The sequence below is a fragment of the Delphinus delphis genome, chromosome 6 (genome assembly GCF_949987515.2).
Source record: "Delphinus delphis chromosome 6, mDelDel1.2, whole genome shotgun sequence".
In the NCBI taxonomy this organism is placed as follows: domain Eukaryota; kingdom Metazoa; phylum Chordata; class Mammalia; order Artiodactyla; family Delphinidae; genus Delphinus; species Delphinus delphis.
The window spans coordinates 23169522-23189226 of NC_082688.1; the positions used below are offsets into that span (position 1 = coordinate 23169522).

Below are 19705 nucleotides of genomic sequence, written 5' to 3' on the forward strand. Positions count from 1 at the left end.
AGCTGCAGAAGAATAACTCATAAGTAACTCTGCTAAGGTTTTCTAGGTCTTTTCTTAGAACAAAAACTGCAGTAACGGGACTTCCCTGGTGGAGCAGTGGTTAAGAATCTGCCTGCTAATGCAAGGGACATAGGTTCTAGCCCTGGTCCGGGAAGATCCCACATGCTGTGGAGCAACTAAGCCCGTGCACCACCACTACTAAGCCTGCGCTCTACAGCCTGTGAGGCACAACTACTGAGCCCTCGTGCCACAACTACTGAAGCCCGCGCGCCTAGAGCCCGTGCTCCACAACAAAGAGACGCCACCGCAATGAGAAGCCCGCGCACCGCAAGGAAGAGTAGGCCCCACTCGCCGCAACTTAGAGAAAGCCCGTGCACAGCAACAAAGACCCAATGCAGCCAAAAATAAATTAATTAATTTTAAAAAAACCTGCAATAAAAACAACTCTTATTGGAAGCCTTTTGTGCACCAGGCACTGAGTGTACTAACTTACTGATGAGGTTGGTACTATTTTATTCCCGTTTTACTGATGAAGAAACTGAGGTTTAGAGAGGTGAAGTAAGTTAGTTACACAGCTAACAAGCAGTGGAATCAGGATTCGAACTTCAGATATGAAACCAGAAAAATGACTGTCACATTTAAGCATATGTTTAATTCTCCTTGACCAGCTTTGGTATGAATTGATATTTGAGTGATGAGAAGTAAAGACAGAGAGACTGAGAATACCTGTGATGTCAGATGCATACAACTTTTGGGGAAACCTTTGACCTTTACATTCAAGGTCATGAGAAATAAAATACCATTACATGTAACATGAATGTGTTCTTTGGTGCTCTAATGGCCTGTCCTGCACCCTCTTCCCACCACCACCCCTAGTCCTCCCCCCGTAAGTAGCAAGTAGCTTATTTACAAAGATGAAATGGCTCTGAAACATCAATCTCCCTAGGGGAGCTCACGGCAAGCTGCCATGGTTAGTAAGAGACTGTCATATCCTGCCCTAAACTCCAGCAGTCACGGGGGCCATCCTGCTCCCAGGCCTGGTTTAGATTAGCTCGCATTTCTTACCGGGCGCAGAGCAGGGATCTTACAAGAATTAGGTCCTTTGATCACCTTTTCGTTCTCAGCTCAAGACTGCATGTTTCTTTGTATGTAGGTTCACACAGTGGTGCAGTTGAGTCTGAATTTTTGGAAGCAGCTCTCCTAACTTGGAGCATGGGGTAACCAGGCATCGGTAAAGGGCAAGTAACCAGGCCACCATGTGATGTCCCCAGCAAAGCAAGGGACAACCCAGACGCTGTGTGTACCAGAAGACCCAGCACAATCAGCAGTGACAGCAGAAGCTGTTACAAAACGGAAAGGTAGGAAGTGTTGTTCTTCTCCAAAGTTCTACGTCCCAGAAGTCATGACCATAGGCTTGTCACAGAAGAAAGACCACAGTCTGTATCTTGTCAGGAGTGAAGGTGATGGGTTTAACCATGACAGTTGCCCTTTTCAAACCGCTGAAGGCAATGTCCAAAAAGAACTTTGAATTCTGTAACTTGAGAAGTTCTGACCTCACTGAACACCTTCAACCTTCACCCCTTGCCGAACCCTACTTCGACCTAACCTTTTCTTACCAATTCCTTCCCAAATGGCATGTGTTTTTAAAAATGAACATATTCGCTGGGTTCAGATAAATAAAAATACAGGGAGTTTCTGATCCAAGGTAGAAGGAACAATCTTAAAGAGCAAAGGAGAACAGCAGAGAGCAGACGTGGTGTTCAATGACCACCAGTAAATGAATTTGGCCAGCGTTGGCCCTACTCCGCCAAACCTAGTCAGGTAGTGGAGTGAACGCTTATCCCTGCGCCTCCTCAAATTAAGAAATGGATTCCTTGCTTGAGCTCCCAGTCCTTTCAACGTTTTCAGGCAATGAGCCTGTCTCCAGAGTGAATGACTGAGCTTCCTCCTGGGGCATGAACTTTCAGAAAGAATTCACAAAAGCAGCCAGGCTAGATGGCTGACATGGACGACGCTAGTCCCTCGCCATCTGTCCAGATCTTTGGACAGCACCAGCAATTTGACTGTTGTAGTTTGGAGCACTGAAATTAAGTTCTGAAAGCACAGAGGAACCATTAAAACTAAGTTTTATCATAACTTACTTGGCAGCAAAACCCGAGGTGAACCAGCATGAGGTTCTTCTTGGTCTTTATTGATCCCACTTAATAGAACAAACTCTAAGTTTCACAGCAGAAATCGAATTTGATGACAGGTGCAGCCCCAGACTCCACTGGGTGTGTTCAACAATAGTACATGCGTTGCACTGCTTTTCTAAATAATGGTATGGACACTTCACGGCCTTTCTAAAATCAGAAAAATGTGGAATATATCTGGTCTCAAGAGTTTGGGTCATTTGGATTCTATCCTAGATAGCTGTTGGGAGGGTTACATGAGAAAATGAGAAATAACTGTGTGTGAATTACATTACTGGGCTTTAAGGTCTCGGTGAGTTGCAGCTACTGTGATTATACTTCGGTCACCAGAGAATGTTCAAGGAACTTGGCGGTATACGTAATCATCTGTAGGATACTCCACGTTCAGCTTTAGAATCTTCACACAGCCAGCTGTGCCCCTACAAGATACGCAATTTGTACCTGCCTGCAGCAAAGGGAAACACTGTACACTCCTGAAGAAGCGCTCTCTCTCACCTGGGCCTGGGAGGGAATCCTTCCGTCAGTCACCCACACCAAGGTCTTCTACTGTGGAGGACTGAGGCTATCTCAAGTGAGACTTGGCCTCATTCAGCTCTAATTCAGCATGGAACAAAGGCACCAAGCTCTGAATATTGTGCTGATATAAACATTTTTTTTCTATCTAGGAGTTTTCTTTGTGATATTGGGAGATAATGAAGGGAAAATGACCCAGTCAATAAGCTTTATAATAATGTAATGAACATCACATGTGCATTCAATTCAAACTGACAACAGAAGTCAAAACACCTTGGAAATCTTATTTTTATAAGAGGTATAACTAACGTATCTTTCCACATATTAAAAGACCTAAACAGACAGGTTATGGGACTCAATACCCACATCTTTTCCTTGACAGCTCTCCAGAATGTCCCACTGGGCAAACTGTCTGACTTGGTAAATCAACTTGACACCTGGCATGAAAATGCAAACTAGTTCCAAAACCTAAGCTAATCATCACCTAACTAACTGGGTTTCTCCGGCCTGCCTAGAACTTGGAAGTGAAACCAGGATATCTAATAATAGACACAGGCACTAAAGAGAGAACTGTCTGCTGCTACCCCTCCTATGAAAAGACATTTTAACAGGTCTAAAGTGTAACTTCGGTGAAATGTTTGGGTTTTCCTCCCAAACTCATTCCTCAAGGGCGTTTTACAAAAGTGCGTGGGTTACACCTTCAAATCGGGCTTGTGCACCTGCCTAAGTGCTTCCTTTATTCTCTACTTCTAAGTACCATCAAGAGGAGGCCCACATGTGTTCATTCTTGGGAGCATGGCCTCTCCCATAACCCAGGGCACTCGTCAAGATGGCGGCCGGCCTTTAGACGTACATAGAAAAAAAGCCGGTAGAATGGACTCAGGAAAGCAGGAAGACTTTTAATTCATCAATTCATGGCTGAAGGCAGGACAGCTTGGAGATTTGTGGAGATAATTACCCCTTGGAAAATCCTCACTGGCTTCCCACTGACCGCAGGATAAAGTCTAAAATCTAAAACCTTTGACATGATTTACATAGCTCTTCACTGGCTCCAAATCAACTGTCTTTTGTTTTGTTTTAAATCTCTTCCTTTAACCCACCCTAACTTTATTCAGGCACCTCAAACATGCCAAGTTCTCTTCCTCTGTAGGTGCCCTTCCTTCTAACTGGAACGATCTCCCCCACCCCCCGAACCCAACCCAACTCCTTCAATTCAAAACTTAGACGACAGTTTCCCAAGAAAGGAAGACTTTCCTTATCCCCCCAGTGAGGCGGTCTTCCTTGCTCTGATCTTCCACAGGTCTCCACGCTTCTCTGTTATGAAACTTCCACCTTTCTTTGATGTTTCTGTTACTGAACTGTAAGTTCCCTGAGGGCGGGGACTTTATCTGCCTTGTTCACTTCTGTATGAACAAATGCCACACAAGCCCTATTTAAGTGGACCTTCTTCTGTTAAAAGTCATGCAAGAACCAACAAGATTCAATTTCCATATAATTTTTCCTAATAAACGGTCTTTGAAAATGATTACATCCTTTTAAAAATAGAAATCTCATCATCTTCCATCTCGAAAGGCAAGGGAACCAAAAGCAAAAAACAAGTATCTTTTCAACACCTGGGAAATGGTTGGAAAGCACTTCTCTTTCCTTATCACATCTTGGCTCTCAGTGGCTTTTACTTGCCTTAAGATTTCAGGATTCCATCATGTCACCAGCATAATTTCTACCAGAGGAGATGTTAAAAATTATATTTTTCATCACCTAATATCAAATTGTCACTCTGTGTCATGCAGTGACCCAGCTGAGTCACCTCTACCGGCATGAAATGGGGAGTAGTACGGTAGGAACTCAGCAACATCTCCATTCACAAAACCAGAGTTGGAGCCAGCGGTTCTGACCCTGGCCATGAAAGGTCCGGTTTGGCTGCTAAGAGTGATATGTCGGCCTCCTTCCTGATCACGAACTTGGAAGCTGGCTGGCTAAGCATTACTCTAAACGTTTCCAGGCATGGATAGAAAAAAAATTACCTTTTGCATTCAGCTTCTTTCAATCAAGGTTGTAATTCTGGGAAGCCCTGCCACCTACTTTCAATGTTCTAGAGGTAAATGTGAAGAAGCGAGCTGCACACACGTTATCTATCATGACTGTGGTCAGTGTGACAACCAGACTCAAGCAGGGTGCAGACTTGCATGGATGAACTACCATCTTGCTAAAGGAGCAGAAACCAAGCCTATGCGGATGGGCTATGGGGGAGGAGATCAGCATTAGCACAGGAGGAAGTACGGGAGAAATCGGTATGGGGCTACTGGGATGCTGAAAGCAGACATTAGGACTCTGTCCTGTTTTAAGCCTGGCGGGAAGCATGACGGACCACAGCAGGTCAGGGAACTAGAGGAAACTGTGGAGATGTCTTAATTTTTGTTTGTGTGCTAGAAGTCAAGTATGGAGCCATAAGGTAAGGGGTTTAATTAGAGAGGGAGTGAAGAAAGCTGAAAATACCACTGAGCATATGCAGTGTAGAGAAGGTTTTATAATGAAATCATATAAAGGGAGGGCTAGGTAAGTGGAGCCAGCTGTAACTGATAAGAGAGCCATGGAATCTGCCTGCCACGTGAGCAGAAGTTGCTGAGATGCCTGCAGAAACTTCCTCCACCAGTGAGGCTGCAGGTTCTTATGCAGGCCCTTTGCAATCACTTACTGGTGAAGCAGGCTCCCCAGACTGGGCTGAATTCAAGTGGTACCAAAACTTTTTTTAGGATCCCATATAGAAAGCCCAGCTGGCATCTCTGTGCCAAGCCATCCCACAACAAGACTTTAAAGTGAACTCAACAAGTAAGGATCTTTGGGAAAAGCCAACCAGTCACTGTTAAGCATAGACAAAGAGCCTCTTCTGAAAGTTTTCTTTGCCTCAAACACTCAGCTGGCCATTGCTCCATGACCTGAAGGCATTAAAAAACATATCAAGAGGGGCTTCCCTGGTGGCGCAGTGGTTGAGAGTCCGCCTGCCGATGCAGGGGACATGGGTTCGTGCCCCGGTCTGGGAGGATCCCACATGCCACGGAGCGGCTGGGCCCGTGAGCCATGGCCGCTGAGCCTGCACGTCCAGAGGCTGTGCTCCACGATGGGAGAGGCCACAACAGTGAGAGGCCCGTGTACCGCAAAACAAAAAAAAAACAACATATCAAGAAAGTCACCATGCTCTCCCTCTTCCTGCTCCCTTCCCTTTCCTTCCTGAATAATTTAGTCCAAAAGCTATTAGGTGGGGCTGAACAAGATGAGTGTCTGCAGGGAGGGTGGGAGGAACCCCAGTGGCCCAGAGTGGTGTGCTGGAGCCAGAGCAGGGTGGGAAGGGACACGGGTGACCCAGAACAGGATGTTGGAGCACAAGCTGGGTGAAGAGGGTGTTGGTGACAGGAAACAGCAGTTGCCACCCAGAAAGTGACACTTGAACCCATGTTTGGTGAGGAAAATAGTAGATTGGTTCCATAAGGGGGGAGGGGTTTGATCAAATAATAAATATATTGAGGATAACAGGAACCAGGTACCTTGTTGTCAAGGAGGAGGTTACAAATATGGCAAGAGAGAAAATGAACCCAGTGGTATTAGAGTAGAATTAAAGGTATCAGGGTGAGCTCATGGTTTTCAAGATAGGTAGGTAGATAGATTGATTAATCAATCAATCAACTGACAGATAGATAGAATGTGTATATATTCTCTAATTCTGACCACTGAGAGTGCCTGAGAGCAGTGCCTATCCAACAGCAACGAGCACATCAAACACTCAGACTTTGGTTTCTAAATACCACTCTCCACTGAAAGGAACTAGTGCTCTTTGTTGAAAAGGCTGATTTCAGGGTTAGGAAAGTATAAGATGAGATTGGAACATCTTGTGGCACCAGAAAGTAAAGATATGCCCAAAGAAAAATAGGGACATGTCAAAAGGACACTGAAGTTAGCCTGAAAGGCTCCTGTGAACTATATTTGAACAATTCAGGATAAAAATAACAATAGAAATGGATTATAACCCACTAAATATAATAGGAATCCATGAGACCATCTGTCATAGATAGATACATAGATAGATAGACAGATAGATTTAAAGTCTGAAGAGGAGTGAGATAAAGATTACGTGGTACCAAAGCATCTCACCACAAAATATCTGTTAATTACAAAGGGAAAAAGTAACTATTGTACAGAAACCCTCAATCAAGCGATCAAAATTAGCATCATGTGAAAAAAGTTAACATCTGTCCCTGTAATGGGACAAACTGACACCACGTACTACCTGACTGGATGCTGTAAGAAGAATAAGCATCAGTTCTGTGGTATTCCTACCAAACATGCATAACCTGAACGTAATCATGTGAAAACATCAGGCAAACCCAAACTGAGGGACATTCTACAAAATTGGGGGTGAGCAAGCATCATGTTGGCAATTTACTCTTAATTCAGAATAAAAAAGATATTTGTATTTAACTAGGGAACTTCCCTTTGGCTTTGAGATTATTTCAAATTTAAAAGTTAATAATGGGAAGAGTTCACTTGTGTTATTATAGATTTGATGGAAGCCAAGTGTCAATGGGCTTAAGATCTGGATGGACCAAGAGAAATGCCAGTAATTATATGTTAAGGCAAGACTTCTTAAATTATCTCTAGTGAAGGAACAGTTTTTCTGCCCAATCTATTATGGACCATCCATTAAAAAAATACAAAATCCCACACTTTCACTTGAGGACGCTATCAAATTGCTCCAAGAGTTTTCAAATGCTCACTCCCTGTGCCTGTACTTAGCTTGGATCAGGAAGAGTCATGAACTAGCTTGGACCACACCGTGAGCAGCTCTTCTCTTTGGTAGGATGTGTGGTTCCCCAAGTGCCGTCATGTCCAAATGAGAAATAAAAATTACTCGTCACAGTGTTATGCATAATAGTAGCAACAATAATTCCCACTGTAATTAACGTCAACCATCTATACAAAGTATTCAAGATAGGGACTGTCCAGGCAATGGGAGAAGATTAGAGGACTGCCTTTACATATAGGAACTCAACTTCTCCAAAAGGGTCACAGGACACAAATAGAGGAGACCACCTTGATTCCAAAGTAATTGTTTTATGGTGACTTAAAGAAAGATGTAAAGAAAGACAAATCCATAAAGATCAATTATACAGAAGATGGACCAAAACATCTTCTATGGGTCGATCTGCAACACCAACCCATAACTGTCATTGCTGGGAAGACACTCAGCATTCAGAAGGGGTTAGGAGAAGACATCCCCAAATCAGACAGGTTTGATTTAACTGCAGATACTGACATCAATACAGTCCCCCCAAGGGCCGACTCTGGGTCTGTGCCACACACAGCCTCTCCCTCAGACAAGAGAGAACAATTCTCCACAGTAAACCAAGACCACAGCAGAAGGACAAGAAAGGAGCTATTACATCCTTGGGGAAATGGCAAACACCATCTAGGCTCAGGGTTCTTCCAGAGGACACTCTGACACTCCCAATGTGTGTCTCCGAACACTGAAATCCCCGTTCCAGTGTCCCCCTGACACCAATTCCAGCCACACACAGAGGAGGGTCCACATATATACAACCCTGAAAGCTGGAATCGGCAACACCGATTTCTGCAGCATCTGTCGCTGGTCCGTGGCACTCCACTTACCTGGAGCAGTTTTGTAGCACGATGTTCGGGAGGGCAGTGGTGGGGCATTCTTTGCCTTGGGGCTCTGGGTACTCTGCAAGACTTGTCTCTGCCTCTTCAGCTCCTCTTCCCTTTCCTGGGCTGCTCGGATCTCTTCTTCGATCATGGACAAAGTCCGCTGCTTCCTGGACCTCAGCTTGAAGGGCCCAACCATCACATCGGACTCTTGAGTGGCCAAGAGTGAGGCTGTGCTTCTCAACTCAGCTGCCTCTGAGTACTTGCTGAAGTAGCTCCCTTCCAGTCTGGTCTCCTCCATGTTTATTGGGCCACTGGTCTGCACTGCCGGCAGTGGCTGGGAGGGCCCCCTTTCCCTGAGCGCCCTGTCTTCAGTAGGCAGAATCTTTGGCAACACATCCCTTTTCTCTTGAACAGGGGAGGACACCTGAGGTGGTTCAAACATGCTCTGCGGCTTCTCTGAGCTGGAAGCCCCAGTTCCAGCTTCCTCCAGACTTGCTTGAGGTCCCTGCTGTTCAGCTCCACCCTTGTTGGTTTCAGACACAGCTCTGTCCACTTGCTCAGCTATGGCTTGTTGAATGGCATTCTGCACCAGGAGACCAGCCTGATATTCCAAGGGGTCATCAACCGATGGAGAGTCTCCCAGCGTGGACGAAGGGGAATAGAAACCATGATCACTGAATGACTTGGAGACACCTTCTCCTCGGCCCTCCGAGGGGTTGTCAGTTTGGGGAGTCTGGGGCAGAGAAAAATCAGCGAGCAAATTTTCCTGGAGGGCATTGGTTGTCTCGTTGGAGGCCCCACTGTCACTGATGTTGTCCATGCTGAAGTCATTGGACAGGGTCTCCAGGACGGTGGTATCCTGGGACCTCACCGACAGCTCATCCAAGCCGGAGTCAAGTTCCTCTGGAGTCAAAGAGACATTGACTGACCTTGAAAACTGATCCAAAATCCCAGGTTCGTCATCCTTGACCACGGTGAGGACAGCCCGGGCACTTGTAAACTCGCCGTCCTCTGCCCACAGTTTGGATAAGGGCCCGCGTTTGGACGGCTCACTGTACGGCCCTTCCTTCCCCTGAGGAGCTGTGCTGCCCTGGCCCCCTCCTCCAGAAGACTGGCTCTCCAGGGCACAGTGGGCTTTCTGTCCCTTGGCTGCTGAAGAGTCTTCGGGAGGTCCCCCAACAGAAGCTGGTCTCGAGATGGTCAGTGTCTTGTCTGAGTTGACTGGTCCCAGAGGTCTGTAGAAGGGCTTGATGGAGAAGAGCCTGGGTGTACTCTGGCCCTTGGCCACTGTTTGCCTGGAATTCTCCATCAGCTGGAACTGTTTGCGAGCCGCGGAGAAGTCTATCTGCTCCGTGACGATGTCCTCCTTCGCGCTGTCAGTCACGCTGGAACGTTCTCGAGAGGACGCAGGGGCCGCGCCGAGCTGCGGCGCGGCCGGCTGCCGCCGGATCAGCAGCTGCTCTTGCTGCGCCCTCCTCTCCTTGCGCTCCTTGTACTTCTTGTGCGACTCCAGATGTTCCTCGTTCAGCTGCTCCTCGATGGTCTTTTCCTGCGGAGGGTTCCACCATTTGGCGGCGATGCCAGGATTCTTTTTCACGGCCTGACTCCGGATGAGTTCTCGCCTCTCCTTTTCCAGCTCCAGCATCTCTTCTGAAGGCCTCACTTTCCTGACGCAGTACTGTTCTTTTTCACTCTCGTCGTCCTCAAAGAGCTTGGAGGGCTTCTTGTCCTCGTGGAAGGCACGCAGCTCGAACTTGGCTTCCTTCTTCAGCGTGGTGAGCGTGAACTCTCCGTCTCGGGAGGAACACCGCGAGCTGGTGGAGGAGCTGGGGCTCACGGGCACCTGCAGGCTGTTCCCCAGCAGGTCTCTGGGCTGGTCGGGGGGGCGGCCGTTGGCTCTTTCACCCTCTGCCATGGTGTCAGAGGTGCTCTGATGGAGCTCCAGGGGAGGGGGAGCCTGCCTGCCAGCCACTCTCTCGGTGGGTTCCGGCTGGACGGCCGTGTGGGCAGGTGGGCTTGGGCTCCCCACCAAGATGGCTGTTCCAGGCTCTGGGGAAGACGTGCCGTTGTAGGTTCCGTCCACAGCAGAATCACAGCAGCTGGCCTCCAACACCTCGTCTAGATACCGGATCTCTCTGGCCACATCATTATCCAGAGATTCATGGTGATCAGCGAGGAGGCCATTGTGGGGGGGTGAGTAGAAGGGGGAGGGGTGGTCCATGGAATGTGGAGTCGAGGTGATTCCGGGAACACTCTTACATTCTGCAACAGAGACCTCAATTTCCATGTTTTTGTGATCTGGGGGAAGAGGGCTGGTGGCAGGCTCCAGGGGATTGCCACTACAGTTGTCTCTCTCGTTTTTTAGCCGGATATCATCCTCGGAAAGCTCGGGAGCCTTCTGGGAAAAAGAGAAAAAACAGAAGTCAGGGTTAGAGACCACATCGCTTATGGATAGGAACTTCAGACATTAGCTGATAACTAACTGGAAGGAAAACTGAAAACACAATGACAGGATCTTTTGAATACAAGTTTCTCTTCTAAAAAATCCTTTAGGGCTTCCCTGGTGGCGCAGTGGTTGAGAATCTGCCTGCCAATGCAGGGGACACGGATTCGAGCCCTGGTCTGAGAAGATCCCACATGCCGCGGAGCAACTGGGCCCGTGAGCCACAATTACTGAGCCTGCGCATCTGGAGCCTGCGCGTCTGGAGTCTGTGCTCCGCAACGAGAGAGGCCGCGATAGTGAGAGGCCCGCGCACCACGATGAAGAGTGGCCCCCGCTTGCCACAACTAGAGAAAGCCCTCGCACGGAAACGAAGACCCAACACAGCCATAAATAAACAAATAAAGCAAACTGTCAACAAGTAAAAATAAATAAACACTATTATTAAAAAAAAAAAATCCTTTATATATTCATTTTGTTGCAGTAATGGGTACCTAAATCAATTTTACAGATTCCATTTTGCTTACCTGGTGTCCAGAGAACTTTCAATAAATGCTAGTCCCGTTTTTACATTTAAAATTAAATTAGGGGGACTTCCCTGGTGGTCCAGTGGGGAAGACTCTGCGCTCCCAATGCAGGGGGCCTGGGTTCTATCCCTGGTTGGGGAACTATATCACACATGCATGCCGCAACTAAGAAGCCTGCATGCCGCAACTAAAAATCCCACATGCTGCAACTAAACATGCCGCAACAAAGATCCCGAGTGCCGCGACTAAGACCCAGTGCAGCCTAAATAAATAATAAATAAAATAAATAAATATTTTTTAAAGTAAATTAGGATTTGGATCATCTGATGATATTGCTCAAATAATTTCTAAAGTGGGGCTTCCCTGGTGGCACAGTGGTTGAGAGTCCACCTGCCAATGCAGGGGACACGAGTTCGTGCCCCAGCCCGGGAAGATCCCACACGCCGCAGAGCAGCTAGGCCCATGAGCCATGGCCGCTAAGCCTGCGCGTCCAGAGCCTGTGCTCCGCAACAGGAGAGGCCACAACAGTGAGAGGCCCACGTACTGCCAAAAAAAAAATAATAATAATTTCTAAAGTGGAAGAGATTATATAGCAATTGTATCCGAATTTTTCAAAAAATTTCATAGCAAATTTCTGCAGAAATGTAAGAGAATTATTTGTATGTCCCCAGCTATAAAAAGAAGGTCGTTTGGCAGGAACAAATCTTGAAAACATGATTCTCAGAAAGATGTAATGCAATTATTCTGTAGACAGGAAACTTTTTGAAAATTTTTTCCAAAATAAAATATTGGAAAACAGTAGATCTCTTCATCGGCCCCTTAAGAGCTTCACTGCCACACTGCCATGGCTGTAATTGACCACGTGCATTATAAACACAGAACCAAAGCCACTGACCACACAGTTCTGTTCTCAAAACAATGCTCCTTGGTTAAGGAGTGAAGAGCTAGTGGATGGTGGCCCCTCCCATCTAGTTCCTAAAATGCTCTGTATGTGACAGCTCCAATTTTGTGTTTAAATAAAAAACTGTATTTTCTTAATGTTTTAAATTGCATCATATTTTTCATCAGTTATCAATCCCATGTCACTTTATTTGGCATTAGTTAAGATTAATTTTCAAACTCCAGGATATATTTTTTTTTCTCAGACCAAAGGACTCCGGTTTGTCTCAGATAATTCAGCGGTAGGTTGTGAGCTTCATTTGAGTTCCCCTCAAGGATTTCACTAACACTTTTATCAGCTCTGTTTCAAGTCTCAGGTCTAGAGGGTGCCTGGTATTACTGACTTAACACAATGCAAAACTGCAATACGGTATAATTTTCCTTTATTTAAATTTAAACATTGTTAAAGGCTTAGAATATAATATTAAAACACCACCTTAGGATGATTCTCAGGGGATTAATTTAAAAATCCTTTCAAGGAAAGTGAACAGTTAAGGATTCGTTCATAATATCTAGAAAAATGTGGAAGTTCACGCTATGTGCTCTGCATTGCTGTCAGAATGTTGGAAAACTCTCATGGTCATCCGTGAACTGGAAGGTTACCCAGGAACTGGGGTTTCCTTCACTGTGTTCCCCACATTCCTCTTTAGACTTAAAATCAATCAAGTAATATAAATTCCTTCCTTAGAACTAGGCAACAATAATGAATATTACTTCTTTGTCAGCACCTTCTGGTCTCAAAGGATCTTCCAGCCTTGATCTGGCCTTTGTCAAAGTCTGGTACTTAATATTTATAACTTCCACTCTCTTTATTTTGTTTTTACTTCATTTTTGACCAGTGTTAACTAGTGGCTCTTTTGTCTTTAGAATGAACTAAAGAGGCAAGGCAAAAATGTTGCTACTGTCCTTTAAAAAAAGTTAACTAAACTTTCTTTTCGTAAGGAGATTCAGTAACTTCTATGTCATTCAAGAATTACAGGAGGGCTTCCCTGGTGGCGCAGTGGTTGAGAATCGCCTGCCGATGCAGGGGACACGGGTTCGTGCCCCAGTCCGGGAAGATCCCACATGCCGCGGAGCGGCTGGGCCCGTGAGCCATGGCCGCTGAGCCTGCGCGTCCGGAGCCTGTGCTCCGCAACGGGAGAGGCCACAACGGTGAGAGGCCCGCGTACCGCAAAAAAAAAAAAAAGAATTACAGGAAATTTGAATGCCTAAAACTTACTGGCTGTCATTCAGTCTTCAAGAAAACCTAGGTCAAAATTAGCCTACTCCATGGAAAGTTATTAATGGAATAAGCTGACCAACAAAAAGAGACACGGTATTGCTATGGTGAAGTCAGACTACTGAACCACTCCCCAACCCCCGGCCTCATTTGGCCAATGATTCTCTGCTAATATTCTTCATGGGAATAATAGAGCTTTCCTTCTATCTCTTTTGGCTTTTTGTTGGGGGGGGGGGGTGGAGGTGGAACAGGAAAACAGTAGGAAGCTGCTGAATTGAAATATGGTTAAAAATCATTGTTCTACTGAAATGGAGAACACTTTTCAATAGTTGACATGAGAGGAAAGAGGGCAATGTAACGTTAAAAGAAGCTAAAAGGCAAATAATTAATTCTATAGATCATTGAGTCATTGATTCATTCATTAAAAATGCAGGAGGCTTGTTCTGTAGGGCATGGCGCAATTAACGGCAACAATAAATTCCAGGAGACAACACCCTTTTTCTTAACAAACACTGGATTTCCCATACTTCCTGGGAAGCTGTAAGGCTATTTTGGGGTTTACTTAGTCTGGTCAGGTGAAGCGAAAAACTTGCCTATGTTAATGTCTTGTTGCTGATCACAGAGATTGGAGTAACTGAGCCTATCGCCACAGCATCCCGGAGAACACTTTGTCAGCACTGTCCCTTTCTCCTGGATGCTTCACAGTCCCAGTGTTGGACGCTGGAGGAGCTGATGCCCTACGGCTTTTTTTTTAAGAACTGAAAAAACGGTATCAACTTTTTCCAAGGATACTTTCTGAACTAGCAACAACTGTCCCAATTCAAAAGTTTAAATATCTGAGAAGAGCATTTGATGGTGCATTTTTGCAGTGTCAAGAAAACTAACTTTATCCCTGAGTCAGAAATGATGAGTTGTGTGTGCGATGTGTCAAATATTTTAAAAATGCTAATTACAGGCAAAGTTTAGAGTCCCAGTGTAATCTGAGGCGATTCCTTTCCAATACCTTAAAAAAAAAAAAATCTAGACACTGGAGGGTATAAACAGGAAAGAGGCTCTCCTTCCTGTTAGTTACGTGGGGCCCCAGCTCCTTTCCACTAATTCAGAAAATTCTTACTGACTCTCGGTTCCATCCACCTCAGGAAGCAGCAGCTCTGAACCCTCATCAGGGTAGAAGTCCTTACAGAGCTAAACAACTCCCCATTGCTGACTTCCAGTCCTGCCTCAGAGTTCCTGAGTTTTTGTAAAGTTAGGGAACAATTATAACCAACGAGCAAATTCCTGAGTTCTGTCTCAGCAGGAAGAATTTACCTTCGTGCAGGATGACCTGATGTGATCAAAGTCGCTGTAACTATACCAGGCGAATGAAAGTGGGCCGGGATCCCCACCGTGCGAGGATCTGGCAAGAGTCTGCGTTTGACGTCATTAAATGATGTCACGTTTAAACCAACAAATACTTATTGCTCCCTTTGAAGAGAAGAAAGACCAGAATTTTCTCTGTGTTTCAGATAAGGTAAGCTTGATTCCAGATTCAGACAAAATGCATTCATTAAATGGATTTTTAAGTCTTTTCTGAAATAGACTAGGCCCCAATGCAAAAAGCAGGAAGATAATGAAAGAACCAGCAAACTGGGTTTTCAAAGGTCAGAGAAAAACCAGGGTGCTAAGGGGCGGGTGGGAGATCCTTGGATGGCCCCAGCTAACCCTCCACGTGGAGCCCTAACAATCTGGCACGTAATACCTGCCGGCCTCCTGGCTTCCCAGAATAGCTAACAGCTGGTCAGGATGTCTACCATTTACTTTAAAATACTCAAGCAGACACAATGTAAGATAGCTGTGTGTGTCTGAAATTAGTTTAAATTACATTCCAGGAGCAGACAGCCATCCTAATCCGGAGTATATACGCCAGGAGTGTTCATCCAGGATCTAATCAGAAATCCCACCTTCCACAGGAGCCCGCCTTCCTCCCGGAGTTTAGCTCTAACTCCCAAGGGCCCCTGAGGCTTTTGCTAATGGGCATAATTAAGGTGAGAATAAAAGGTTCAGAGAACTCCGAGAGACTTCCCAGGGTCCCCTAGCTAGTAAGTGGCACAGCCAGGACTTGAAGGCCAGTTCTTCCTAATTCTATCCCAGTATCTCAAAAGGTATTCTCAATGACTGGAAGCTTCCAGAACGACAAGGGAAGTCTTAAGAAGGTGGATGGATCTGAAGAGCATTTACTCGGCTTTCTGGCTGATGGTTTGCACATTTCAATCTGTAGAAGTCACGTACGATTCACAATTTGGCTTCAGAAGTCGAGGACCCCTTTCCCTCCTTATTCAGAATGGACAAGAGACAGATTCCCTGGAGACGTAGCTTCAGTTCCTACCTTCTGCTCCACCTGCAGGACCCTCCGGCTAGAAATGGAGGTGCTGGCCTCTTGCTCATTCTGGGAATTTGGCCTCTGAAGGGGGGGCCTCTTCTTCCTCTGGTGACACCCCAGAGGCAAAATACTAAATCTCACATCCCAGTCATGGCAATGGACAAGGCTGCCACTCCTCCCCAGCACCAGAGTCAGCAGCACAGGTGGGATTCTAGAAGCCTGTTTGATTTGCCCAGAAAACACATCAGGGCCCTGACGCCTGCCCGGCTTAGGTCATGGACGGCAGTGTGCGGTACCTGGGCCTGCAGCTAGGTGCACCACGCATAGAAAGAACTGGAAGGAAATGCATTCTCCTTAGCAGGTCTGGCTGGGCCCAGGGAGACTCCAGAAAGGTGTCCTTCGCTACAAGGTCAAGCGAGAAGCAGAAGCTTCTGCTCACTTCACGTGTCTGCCGTTTGCCTCTTCCCAACCTCCCTACCCTGCTCTTGACAATGTCTGTCACCAACTTCCCAGTCTCCTAGCCTAAATGCACCGTGTGACCCAAATGATTCAAACGTCAGGCGCCTGCTGCACGAGCAGGTTTCTCTGCTCTGAATAACCCAGATTACTTCCCACTAAAGCCACAATATTTAAATTAGAAATGCGTCTCCCTAGGTAACAGGTGACCTGACCCTTTAATCCAGTTATTTTTAAGTTCCACCAAAAATACAAACTCATCCTTGGCCTACGAACAGGGGCACGGCTATGAAAGAAAACGTCCTTGTAGCTGTCAAACCAGAGGGTATCTCTGTTTTTCTTTCTTGTTCTCCCTCTCTTTCCTAACTCGAGTTTTTAGGGCACAACTGCTGTTTTCCACAGGCCACACATGGCTGTCTCTAGGAAGGTTCGTGCAGGACTCTACTTTCTGGCTGAAGTTTCCATCATGAAGGCAGATGGGAGGAGAAGGTGCAACCTGGCAGGGGGGTGATGCTTAGACACCTGCAAGATGCCCACACGGGTCTGCTGAACTTCACCAGCCTTGGAGAGATGGGGTAAAGCCACAGTCGGGAGGTCTGGGCGAGATGGACTCCCCAGACCGAGGGAACCCGAGGAGTGTGGAAAGGGAGCACAGAGGCTGAAAAGGTCAAAGTGCATTCCTGCAAGGAGAGGGGTGTCCTGAGAACCTGTAGAGTGACAAGCCCTATGCCGGGGCCATGGGAGGTCCCTAGGACTCTGGGGTGGTCCCCACACTGCAGCAAGGGACTTACAGCCTTGGAAGGAGAGAAGACAGATTCACATAAAGATAGCATACAGCACAGGCAGACGGACTAATACAACATAACTGGAAAGAAATTTCCCACCCTGTTCAGGGTGGCAGATGGTGTAGGCTGAAAAGACTGTATGAAGGAGGCTGGGAGCGCCAGCGTTCCTCAGCAGCTGGCCTGTGGCTCCCCCCCCACCCCTACTAGAGAAGCCGCTGGGACTCTGAGTGGTCCCTTCCACCCACCCCTGTGAAGGCACAGAGAGTGGGAGTGTCTGAGGATGGCTTGCTTCCTTTGTTGGGCTTTGGGCCTCTGGGCCAGGAAGTGGAGGGGAGTGACCCCAGTGATAACCTGGGCCACATTCCAGCCCCAGGCAGAACTTCCTTCCCCCTCCCCAGCAGAGCTTCTTCCGGCCTGCAGAACCAAAGGCTGGTGTTGATCGTGGGAAGCAGGGAGGTGGGCCACTCCCCAAGGAGGCCAGAGACCCCTCCCGGCTGATGAGAGGCAGACCTAAAACCCCCAGCACTCTGGGGTAGTTAAAGCTAAAATTAGACCAGACGGCTCAGGGATAATGACATGACCCTCAATAAAGGGGGTAACACTAACAACATCTCTGGGGTTTCCTTCCTCCTGCCATGAAGCCATTACCACTAAATGTGACTCAGACGGTTCTAAAAAGAGCTTCCTGGTGGTGCAGTGGCTGGGAGTCCGCCTGCCAATGCAGGGGACACAGGTTCGCGCCCTGGTCCGGGAAGATCCCACATGCCACGGAGCAACTAAGCCCGTGCGCCACAACTACTGAGCCTGCGCTCGAGAGCCGGCGAGCCACAACTACTGAGCCCGTGAGCCACGACTACTGAAGCCCACACACCTAGAGCCTGTGGTTCACAACAAGAGAAGCCACCGCAATGAGAAGCCCGCGCACCGCAGGGAAGAGTAGCCCCCGCTCGCCTCAACTAGAGACACCCCGCGAGCAGCAACGAAGACCCAACACAGCCAAAAATAAAATAAATAAATTTTAAAAAAAGATTATTGAAAAAGTTTAAAAAGACCTTCCTGTTCTTCTTACAGGCCCAGCCCTTCTTTCTGAGAGCTTCTGTGGTATTGGTCAACACAGCAATCACCCTCCTGCCATTCCCTCTGGCTTAGGCCTCAGGTACAGGCTTGCTGACAATGGGGTGAAAACACTTCCGGAAAGCCCTTCCACTGGAAACAAGGCTGGCCCTATGTCTTGACTCACTCACGATCCTGGTGAAGAAGTGGTCCCTTTGTAACATAAGGGAGACTCCCCAGCACCACAGCCTGCCCTATTAAAAGCATCCACTGAAAAGCCAGTGGCTCAGATGTGAGGCTGCACATGTGGAAACTTAAGGTGTGGTCTGATGAACACGTTTACAGCTTAGGCTCTCTCTGAAAGAAACTAAAGAGGGTGTGTATGATGGACGTGTGATGGGAGGAGGTGAGGAAGGAAGCTGCTGCCTTTTCTGCAGCCGCTGGTGAAAAGCTTGTTTCTTTCAGTCACTTGGAGATCCGTTCCCTACCAAAGGGATTGAGAACCACTGGGAGATTTCAGGGTTTCCCCTAGATGAGGAGAGATGCCTCATTTCAGGTCCAAGAAAGGCAAGTTTCGCTTCTTCCTCGATGCAGTACACCCCAGGCTCTGTCAAGGAGTCCTAAGATGCTCTTCCCACCAAAGGCCCTTTTCACTGTGAAGCTATTTTACGGGACAGTCCCCACCTCCTGAATAAACCAAGGTCAAGGCCACAGAGGGAACTCTGGCTCCCGCAGCCTGAAATTTCTGGGGTAACTGATTCTGCTGAAAGCAAAAGCAAGCCTGGCTTCAGTTCTTTATAACTTAGCTGTGTCCTTCTTGGTTTTAAAATAGTTCAGGATCTTGGATTCATGCCCGGACAACCAGTAATGGCAGAGAGCAAAAGCTGGGCTCCACCGTGGACCCGGGAAAAATCCACTATGTGGAGGCAGAGCCAGGAGAAAAGAGAAAACCGTGCCAGAGGCTTTTGAGATTAACTCTTCGTCCACAGATGAGTCTGTACTTAGGAACAGAGCTGACGAGCTTCTCTTCCTATGGCCCTGGGTCCCACAGGAGACAGGCACACACGTTCCCCCAGAAGCCCCAGGCCACTCCATGAACGTGGCAAGTTCTACAACAAGGGCTTGTAGATTAACTACATACAAGGTGATAACAAGAAAACCCGTCACCAGAACAGCTACGTCACTTGGTTCTGCTGCGGAAAAGGACACACACACACACACACACACACACACACACACACACACACACACACTCATGCACCATCTTCAAAGCATTATCTGGCAAAGATGATGTGTGCGGACTTCTCTGGTGGCGCAGTGGTTGAGAGTCCGCCTGCTGATGCAGGGGACATGGGTTCGTGCCCTGGTCCGGGAAGATCCCACAGGCCGCAGAGCGGCTGGGCGCGTGAGCCATGGCCGCTGAGCCTGCGCATCCAGAGCCTGCATCTTTGCATCTTTGCCTGCACTGTATGTGTGGTGGGGAGCTCCCACTCTGCCCTTTAGCATGAAAGCTGGGAGTCTGACAAGATTAGCAAGAAGAGAAGCAAGTCTCCAGTCTGAGCCC

General features: G+C 47.2%; 1 protein-coding gene across 8 annotated transcripts in view; it reads right to left on the reverse strand.

The window, feature by feature from the left end:
• PALM2AKAP2 (PALM2 and AKAP2 fusion) overlaps nt 1-19705 on the reverse strand; it is a 356275-nt gene that overhangs the window by 23023 nt on the left and 313547 nt on the right. For all 8 annotated transcript variants that reach the window (XM_060014348.1, XM_060014346.1, XM_060014352.1 and 5 more), the window contains one exon: nt 8367-10761. In XM_060014348.1, the coding sequence (XP_059870331.1) occupies nt 8367-10761 (2395 nt within the window). The remainder of the gene's footprint in view (nt 1-8366; nt 10762-19705) is intronic.